The sequence below is a fragment of the Bos indicus x Bos taurus genome, chromosome 13, assembly GCF_003369695.1.
Source record: "Bos indicus x Bos taurus breed Angus x Brahman F1 hybrid chromosome 13, Bos_hybrid_MaternalHap_v2.0, whole genome shotgun sequence".
NCBI lineage: Eukaryota > Metazoa > Chordata > Mammalia > Artiodactyla > Bovidae > Bos > Bos indicus x Bos taurus.
The window spans coordinates 29,246,962-29,256,762 of NC_040088.1; the positions used below are offsets into that span (position 1 = coordinate 29,246,962).

Consider the following 9,801-nt stretch of genomic DNA (forward strand, 5'->3'; position numbering starts at 1 on the left):
TTAGGGCCCTGCTTGCAGGAACAGAAACAGATCAGCAGGTGCTTGCCCAGGCTCCCCCCACTTCTGCACCCCCCATGACCCCACTTCCTTCCCCAAAGCCTGGGATCCCAGGAGAAACTGGCCTTTTCCTCAGACAAACCTTTCAAGTATTTTTTCAAGCGTTAAATGGAAAAGCAAACTCAAGAGTTCTAAGCTCTCTAGTTGGGTCAAGACTGAGGCTCCAAGGAGGGAAGGGGGGCCAGACAGGACCTAGAGGAGGAAGGGGCCTGGGTAGGGGCCGCACGCAGCAGACTGCCAGGAACAGCCTGGGAGCTGAGACCTGCCACGGGATAGCTCAGGACAGTTTCCAACAACTCCTCATAGGACTTTCTGGAGCAAACATGTTCTGCACGGTTACAAAATTATTCCAGGTAATCCAAAAAAAATAAACAACTAATTGTATTCAAGACAGATAGCAGGCAGAGCCTAAGAACACTCAGATCTGGGCACATCCTGAGGGTGAAGGTCAGACTCAGGGATGGAAGCTGGAACACACCCAACCTCCCATTTCAACTGAGTGAAGCCACCATAGCCTCTACAAGGAGCTGCTGGGAAAGGCCTGCGCATCTGGTGTCCCCTTCCTTTGGCCAATCCCAGATGCTGGGCAGTGGGACCAAGACTCTGGGCAGCTGGTGGCCAAGGAGAAGTGAGAGTCCCCTCGCAGGCAGACCTTCCTCAGACCAGGGGTCTCACCATGTCCTTGGACCTGCTAGAGAAGCCGAGGGCCCTGACCATCACCTGCCTGGCTGAGTGCTTGTGGCCCCACTCACCAGTACATGGCCTTGGATCTGTTCATGAGACAGGCTCACCTGGGCTCGCACCCCAGTGTCATGACATCTTACAAACGCCCTGTTCTCCCTCCAAGGGGCATCATCCTGCCTGTTCCCAGGGGAACCCCTTTCCGTGGTAGAACACACACTTCCCACACCCAGGCCTTCACAACTGGGAACTCTGGGGCCCGCCACCCCCACAGGCTCTGACTGGGCTGCAGAGAAAGCCACCCAAACTCAGAGCAAATTGGGGGATGTGGGCTGCGGCTCTGCAGCAACCCCTCAGGAGGATCAAGGGCCCTGGAGACCCAAGCGTCCCCAGCCCGGCTTCCTCCTGCATGAATGGAAAGCTTGGTGCCGCCCAGCTTCAAACAACAGACTTCAGCCTCTAACTCCAGACCATTTGTGTTCAAAACAGCCCCCAGACCACCTACCTCCAACTCTGGCCAAGGCTGTCCTGATTCACGTGAGGAACAGACAGCCTTTAGAAATAGTCATCTCTGTCCCAGACCCCTCCCGCACACACCCACGTCACCGAGAGAGGTCTCGGGGTTCACTGTCACCCCACCAGCTCTCAGGGAAGTGAGAACATTCACTGGGCAATGGCAGCCCGCAAAAGTGGAGGGAGGGGGGCAGCTTTGTCCAACCCTCCCCCACGTGGAAGGCGGAGTCCCCGGGGGACAATGCAGGACTGCAGGCCCCTCTTCTTTCCACCTCAGCTCTCACCAAACTGGAGCAGCCTTTCTGGCCAGGTGGGCTGCAGCCGGGAGGGCACAGGTGAGGCCTGGTTCCCGGGGCTGCAGAGCTGTCAGAAAGCACAGCCGGGCACCTGGGGCAGTGCCACCTGGAGGTGGGCTCCTCCTGGTGGCCTGCATGGCGCTAAGTCACCATACAGCAGCTCATCAGCACATAGCCCACAGGGAAACCTGAAGTCCCCTTTATGGTCTAGGTCCACGGCTACAACCTGTCCACCGCGGTGCTTTTCAAACCAAAACCGTGTGGCTTCCTCACTTGGAGGTACCAGGTGCTAGGACCACTTAGCGATGAAAGGAAGACCTCCCCCAGCACCTGGACAGTGGCAGAACAAGCGAGGTCCTTTAGGGGATGGCCAGTCCCCCTGGACAAACACGCAGCATCAGACCGGGCCCCGGGTCTAATCGTGCGGCCACATTCATAGCGGCCCTGAACCCCTGTCCAGACCAGCCCCTGGCCAATGGGACTGAGAATATGCCAGACTGGGCTAAGGGCTGGGCTGAGGGCGGATGGCCCAGGGTGCTGTCCCAGACGCACCCACCTCCATCTGCCTAGAATTCCTCCTGCGGAGCAACTCATGATGCAGCCAAGACCCCGTGACCGTCACACACGTCGGGCGCTGTGTTGAGTGATTCACAGGAGACAAGCCCAGAGCCATGTCCCCACGTCACAGACACAGACACGCAGGGCCCTGCTCCAGAAGTGGCTGTGGGGGCAGGATCCCTACCAGGCTCGCCTGGAGCCCCCATCCCCACCGCCCACCCGCCTTCACCCACACATGTCCTCTGAACCATCACTGGTTATAACCTCAGGCTGCGCCTAAGAGGGGTATGGGGACGATGAGGTGACATCTGGTACTAATACCTGTGCCCACCCAGGAAAGAGCCTGCATTTATACTCAAGAATGTTTTCAGTGACCCGCCTACCAGCTAACCCCAGCACAGTTTGTAGTAATGAGGTATTGGACACGGACCAACGTCCCTCACACGCTTCACCCCTGGAAGGGCAGCAGCTTCCAGTGACCCTCCCTGGCCCCGCCCCCTGGCCCCCTCTCCGTCCTCCTCACGCGCCCGCCTCGGTATGGAGGCTCAGCCCTCCGCATGGTCTCTTCCACCTCCCCGGCCCTCAGCACCTCCCATGAAAGGCCCAGAGTACCCTCAGTCCCCTGGACCCTGTTCCTTCTCCAGTGGGTTCAGAACCCCACTCCCAAGGGTAGGGGCAGCCTGGTGGGCTCACTAGGAGGGACTCAGAAGGTATTGTGAGCAACAGCCAGAAGCAGAAGCGGCCTCTGCTTAGCCGGAGCGCTGGGATTAACAGAGTCTGAGCATTCATTGACTGACTCAAACAAACAGGGGAAGACATCCCCTTAGACACTCCCTCCACTGCTGAACTCAGTCTATGCTCTCAGAAATGACCCGGTCCCTCTACAGACACTCCAGGGTGAGCCGTTTTCAGGTGCGGTTCCCATTCAACGGTGCCCCCCACCCCGCAAGAATCTACGAAAAGACAAGTTGTGAAGTTTGACTTGTACTGATTTCTAACAAAACAGAGGTCTTTCTTTATTCTGATCTGTGAAACTGTCAAGAACAGAGCTTTCAACTGACTGTTACCTTGAAGACAAAGACTGTCTGTGGGGCATCACGGCCCAGTGTAATTAGACACCATGATTAAAAAACATTTCATGGTTGTGGGAGGGAAATCCTACAAGGAAGCCTGAGGTCTCCAGATGGGCGGCCAGAGACAATCAGCCAAGCCCTGGTCTCCCTGGAAACCACAATCCTCCTACCTTCTCACCTTTGGGGAAATTTCCATAAGATTCTCCAACTCTCCAATCAATAGTCACTTCGTCCTCAGGACGGTGGGGGAGTTTGGGAGCTGGAAGGAGCTGAGGACATGGCCATTCAGACTCCAGCCTCCTCTCAAAGCAGAGCCCTGGTCACTCGCCCTGGGCCCACACTCACCCCCAAAGGCAGTCAGGGTGAGGAGAAGAGTGACCAGCCCGTGAGGTCCAGCCTTGCCCACTGAGGACAGACGGATGAGAAGGGGCAGCAGGCAGCCTGCACGTGACCAGATGTGGAGCCAACTGGGTTATCCAAGGCCATGCAGGGGATGAGTATATGGCCCCAAGGTCCCAGACCCCCATCCTGCTGCCCCCAGCCACAGGCCCAAACCGTTGCAGGCCACCAGAGGTCTAGCTGACGCCATCTGAGGATAGAGGAGGCTCGGTGTACCAGCCCAAGAGAAGGCAACTCACAGCAGTGAGCTGGTGAGATAAGCCCTGGCCTCCAGGGGTCAGTCCCTGCCCTGCATTGCCAGCATTTTCCATCTGCCTATTTTAAACACCATTTCATTGGCAACTCCTAGTGGCTTTTGGATGTTGGAAGTTAGCCAATCTGCACCCAAGCTCTGGGCAGAGACCCCTTCTAGTGTGAGTGGGGCAACTCCGGAATTCTACCCCTTGCCTTGGTCTTCCCACCAGTGAAAATGGGGCCACAAAATGAGAAAAACCTGAGACCAGCAGACTGCAGGCCCGCAAGATGTGTGGTTCCTCTCTCCTCCTAACTCAGGCCTCAAGCAGATCCCCCACAACACCAGCCTGCCCGCCCAGGGGAAGGAGTCATGTGGGGAGGGGTCTGACGACCCAGGGACTGCTCTCCCTCCAGCCCAAGCAAGGAAGAAACCTCGGGGCTGAGCAAGGTGGCCCGCCCTCCACCTGATCTGAGATCCCTCCATACTCAGGGAAGCCTCCTGCCTTCAGAAGTGTTTCTGGGGCCGCTCCCAGGCAGAGGCAGTGATGGCCATAGCCCCGGGCCTAGAGGCACGTTCAAAGAGACGGCCCCTTCTGCAAAGGGTGGGAGAGAGGGAGACGGGGCTTGGCCTGATGCCCACCAAGCCAGGGGGGCCACAAGGCAGCCGCCTCCTTCCCCTCCTCTGATGCTTAGAGGGTCCGGCACACCCCTGCCTTCCAGAAGCCAGGCTTCGGTGGCAAAAGGCAGAGGAAGGTGGCCTAGGAAGGCAGCGCTGCCCACCCCACCACAATGCTCCCTGCCCCCATGGCTCCCCCAGGCCCAGCTCAGGAGGGGCTTGAACTGGCTTAATTAATGAATCAACAAACCAAACTGAGGAGTGTCGGTCCCTGCTGGGGGGTGGGGGGAGGCTGGCAGTGTGCACAGGGGAGACCACACCCTCGGGACCAGAATGAGGGCAGAAAAGGTCTCCTGAGACTGATGGCCTGGGCCCCAAGGATGCGCGGGGCCTAGGGACAGTGGCGAATTCCATGCTCGGGGACTGGGTGATGGTTGATGAACAAGAGAGGACAGAGATGTCGCTGTTCAGGGAGTATCCCGGGGCCAGGTGAGGGGAGGCCCCATACAGTTCACCTCCACAGCGCCTTGGGGGCAGGGGCAGCTGGGCCCCTTTACTGCCCCGGAACCCCCATGCGCTGCAGGCCCACTTGTCCTGACTTAGGGACACTTGAGAAGGAGGCAACAGAGACCCCACTCTGGGAGTGGCTGCCTGGACCCTGGCCCCACACACTATCCCTACAGCTTTGGATGCAGGAAGCACAGACGGCTGACTGCTTCAGGCTGGGCATGGAGGGGCCAATAGAGGGGGCCTGGGAAGCCCTGCCAGCTGGGACCTTAGTGCCAAAGCACAGAAAACCCTCCAGTAGCCCCACTGTAGGTCAAACAGGAGTGGGGGCACCATGGGCTGTGTCCATGGGTCAGAGGTCACCTCAGGCCAGGACCTGCTGGCCAGAGCCGGCCCCCAGGACCCACTTGAGCCCCAGCCCGGCAGGAGAGAAGACAGGGTTCTTCCAAGGGTGAGGAGCACACCTGGGCACATCCGCCCAGGGGGATTACCAGGGTGGAGCGACCTCCTCAGGGTTGGCAGGGCTGATGCGGTGCCAGGGGAACCTCTGGGGACAGTGCCCAGGAGGTCTCCAGGGCCGTGGTGACCCACTCCTCAGCAGCTGGGCACTTCCCTCCCAGGGTCTTCTCCCCCCTCCCACGGAGGGTCCATAGAGAGCATACACTCACAGGGCACAGCACGCTCTTGGGGCACACAGCGCCTGTTCTAGGTGGGCCCTCAGTTGGTAGGAGATGGTTTCCCAGAATCCAGCCCTCACTCCCATCCCAAAATGCCTCTTCTCACAAAATGGCCGAGTCCCAGCCCCAGGCTGGCTGGGAGGGGAGACAGCGCCTGCAGGCTCAGAAGCCATGCACACCACCGGCATGGGTGCACACACACACACACAGGCACAAACGCCACACACATGCAAACACCCATGTGCACACGCTGGCCCCTGGCCACCAGCCCTGCCTCAGGAGCCAGGAGGTCCCTGAACACTGGGCCTGGGGACACCGGCAGCCCTTTCAAGGCCAGGGCGGGTGGCTCCAGGATGGTGGCACCCCTTCTCCTGGGGGTCCGCTCTGCCAAGGAAGGGGTCCAGAGCCCAGAATGTGCACAGGGGCCTCAGGCATACACCTGCCCCTCCTGCTGCTGAGAGGGGTCAGGGCTGCGCTGCGTGGAGGGAGAGTGGGGGTTCAGGACAGCTCAGGGATGGGTGCAGGTGCCACGGACAGGACAGCCAGCTAACTGCCCTGGGCCTAGGGCTGGGGAGGAGAGTAAGATTTGGACCCCTCCCCATTTCAGCAATCCAGGCGCTCAGCCTGGACGAAGACCAAGCGGCTTGGGGGGATGGGGAAGGGTAAGCCAGCCCCTCTCCCATTTCCCTTTCTTTGGAGGAACCCATGTAGAGGGGGCCCCCCAGGAGTCCAGATCAATGGCAGGACGGGCAGCGCTGCGCTTCCTCCCAGGCCGGCCCTTTGTTCCGTACAGCGACCGTGGGGAGGGGCCTCTGGGGCTGAGGAGGGGAAGCTGGGGCGTTGCAAGGCTCCCCATCCTGCGGGGGAGGGGCTGATGCAACCCAACCAGGCCGCGGGAGGGCGGGCGGGGGAGGGGGACAGACGCCCCCGCCCGGACCTGAACGCCGGATCCCAGAACTCCTTTCAACCGTATGTCTCCAAAATCGCTCTCCGACCTCCGTCCCCCACTTGAACCAAGGGACCCCAGGCACACGGTGTGACCGACGCGGGCGCCCGGACACAGACGGAGGCCCTCGTCCCCTGCAGCTGCGCGCCCGCGGGCCACCAGCGGCCGATTGGCCCGGTGCCCCGAGACCCGCGCCCCCGCCCGGGTGGGCACTCACACGTAGGCGTGGTAGATGAACGCCCAGCCGCGCGGCCGCTCCAGCACGTTGTAGAGGAAATTTTGCAGCTTGCGGTAGAAGGCGTTGCGCTTGGGGGGCTTCCCAGCGCCCGCGCCACCCGCACGCGGCTTGCTCAGGATGCTGCCGCGCTTGGGGGCCTCGGAGCCGGCGATGAGCAGCGCGCCGTCCCGGGTGGAGTCGGGCGCGCCGGGGTCCAGCCCCACGAAGCCCACCTTGAGCTTCTTCTCCCCGCTCGGGCCAGGGTACACGCCACCGTTACGCGACTTCTGCACCATGGTGCCGGGCGGCGCCCGGGCGGGCGCGGGTTCAGCGAGGGCGGCGCGCGAGGGGCGGCGCGGGCCCGAGCCCAGGTCCCCGGCCCGGGAGCCGCATGGCCGAGGCGGCGGCGGCGGCGGCGGTGGCGGCGGTTCCGCGCTCCTGCCGGGCCCGGGCCGCGCGCGGGGACGTTGCGGCCACCTAGCTCCGCGCGCGCCTGGGCGCCTGGCCCGAGGCCGCGCCGGCTCCGCCCGCCGCCTCGCCCCGCCCCCCGTTAACTCCTGCGCCGCCGGGAAGGGAGGGGAGGGGAGGGGAGGGGAGGAGGGGGGAAAGAGATGAGGGAGGACCGGACTGGGCCACTGAGCCCAGCCCTTCCCGCTCCTGCGGCCACGTGTGCCCTGGTGAGGGAATCCGGACCCCTGGTCCCCTCTGGGTGGGCGGAACCAGGCAATCACACCGCCTGACCAGAGCCCCCAGCTCTCCCTGGCCCCAGCTGAATTCTAACCAGCTGACCTGGACTGGACACCTTGGAGCCGGGGAGACAGGAGCTCTTGCCAGGCTCTCTGTTATAAAGCCCAGTCCCCAAGGACCTTGTGCTCCTGGCCTCTAGATGGACCAGGCATTTGGACGGATGCTCTAGACCCCAGGGCCCTGGGTGAGCAGGGAGGCATCTAGGACTTCCTTAGAGGTGGCCTAAACTGGGCCTTGGAGAGCAGATCCAGGAAGGCACACAGCATGGGAAAGGCTGGGTTTGCAGAGACCTCGGGGCAGGAAAAGGGGCGTTGATGGTCAGGAAAGTGAGGCCCAAGACACCCTGGGGGGGCTGAAAGTCCCCAAGGGGCCTGGGCTTTGTTCTGTAGACTCCAAAGGGGCCTGTGGCAGGAGCAGCAATTGGAGAGCCAGCCCCAGGGCAAGACCTAGGCCTCAGGCCACTGGGGACATTGATGCCACGATCCAGGACAAAGGAGGGCAGGCTTGGGACACAGACAGCAGGGTGCCCCTTGGGAGGAGTTGGCAGAGTTAGCAGAGTTGGCTGGCTTCCCCTAGCCATGGATATCCCGGGGAGGGGGGCTCACTCCGCAGCCCCCGAGGGTCCCCTGCACACTCAGTGCTGCCAGCTTCTCACCAGCCCCCCAGGAGCCTGCTCTGCACACCTGGGATGTTGATGGCTGCAGGTGGCCCTCCTGACTACATTCAGACTCCTCCCACATGCACTGGGCAGTGTGGGATCCACCAAGTGAACAGCCTGTTTAATAGTTGGCGCTGTCCCCAGCAGTAACTTGGGGCTCCTAAAGCAGCAGGACCCCCTGGGGCCAAGTCACCCGTGTTGTTTGCCCTTTGGGTTCCAAAACCAGTGGCCTGGTTTTGAGGGTTTTTTTTCATTTGGGCAGAAAACATAACGGACAGTGCAGGCACAGTGCTAAGTCATCTAGAATGTGGAAGCGGGGACTGCAGCGCATGCCACGCTCACACCGGTGCACACAAGTGCATGTCAGGGGCCACATTCCTGACCCTGCCTCCCTGCCTCTGTGCCTGGTCACTGGCTCCGACTGCTAGCATTAGGTGGGTTCACCCCCACTGAGCCCAGGATGAGGGAAGAGGAGGAGGACCTGGATTACAAAAGGAAAGAAGGGACCACTGCATCATGCATGTATTGGGTCTACTCACCTGGGGGACACTCATGCTCAGTCCTCAGAAACCAGACAAATCACCTGTGACTCAAATCTACATGCTCCACGAGGGCTGACCCAGCCCATTCTGTTGAAGGGGAGGCCTCCCAGACCCCAGGGTTCCACCTGAGCTAGGCACAGTGCCTCCCTGGGGGTGCCCCTCCCTGGGGTTGGATGGGAGAGCAGAGTGGGCTCATGCTTGGGGGGTTCACAGAGGTGCACCTGTGCTGGTGCATCGAGACAGGAGCAAGTGTGGGCTCTGCGTCCGAGACCCTGGGCAGGAACAGAGGCCAGAGGGGCCCAGCTACCTTTATCACCTCCTGGGGTGCTGAGAGGGAGCACCACTCTCCCAGCTGAAAGGGGACCTGGCTCAAGTGCAGGCCTGAGCTCGCTTGTCTACAGTGGTGTTGGTACCAACAGCTTCACCACATCTCTTGGAGGTTCTGAAAGGTGAACCCTGTGTTGAGGTTTGAAAACCTCTGCTTCTGCTGTTCGGGGCTCCTTCCTGTAATCATCTGTGCTTTCAGTTTTGTGTCTTGCACAAGTAGACTGCACGCTGTCCAGTGTTCCCACCCCTGCCACCCAGACAAAACAGGTCATTGGAAACTGTCAGTTGGGGTGAATTTCATGCAGGCGACAAGAATTCCATTTATTTAAAAATAGATGGGAAAAGCTTTCAGGCTCAAGTCATCTTTGCCAAGACTGCACTGACAGGATCCAGAGAAGAGGAGTGGAAAAATTCAGATGCACACGATGCCCAGCTCCAGTTTGGGGAGAAAGCTTTCTCCTGTACTCTTGAGCAGGGCGCTGTCCTTTCAGCACCACCTCAGAGCCTCCTGAGACCAACGCACACTTTTGCCCTCTCTTGGCTTCCTCCTCCCATCCCCCATATCACTGGTTACACTGAGCTGTCATATTCCCATCAGGGATCTCAGCACACAGGGCTGTGACCCTGTTTCCTGGCCAGGCTCCCCTGCCTTTGGGTGCATCTCATCCACCATCGTGTCCCTCAGAGCCTGGCACACGTGAGGCCTGCACTGGGAGTGGGGACATCACAGCTACCAGGGGCAGAGGCCATCTA

At 60.7% G+C, this 9,801-nt stretch overlaps 1 protein-coding gene across 9 annotated transcripts in view; it reads right to left on the reverse strand.

The window, feature by feature from the left end:
- Nucleotides 1-7,150, reverse strand: part of KCNQ2 (potassium voltage-gated channel subfamily Q member 2) — a 48,420-nt gene extending 41,270 nt beyond the window's left edge. For 3 of the 9 annotated variants that reach the window (XM_027559131.1, XM_027559133.1, XM_027559128.1), the window contains exon 1: nt 6,775-7,149. In XM_027559131.1, the coding sequence (XP_027414932.1) occupies nt 6,775-7,070 (296 nt within the window). In that variant the 5' untranslated portion in view covers nt 7,071-7,149. Of the gene's footprint in view, nt 1-6,774 lie in introns of all 9 variants that reach the window. The other 6 variants (XM_027559137.1, XM_027559134.1, XM_027559136.1 and 3 more) reach the window with 4 other exon arrangements.
- Nucleotides 7,151-9,801: the final 2,651 nt, after the last annotated feature.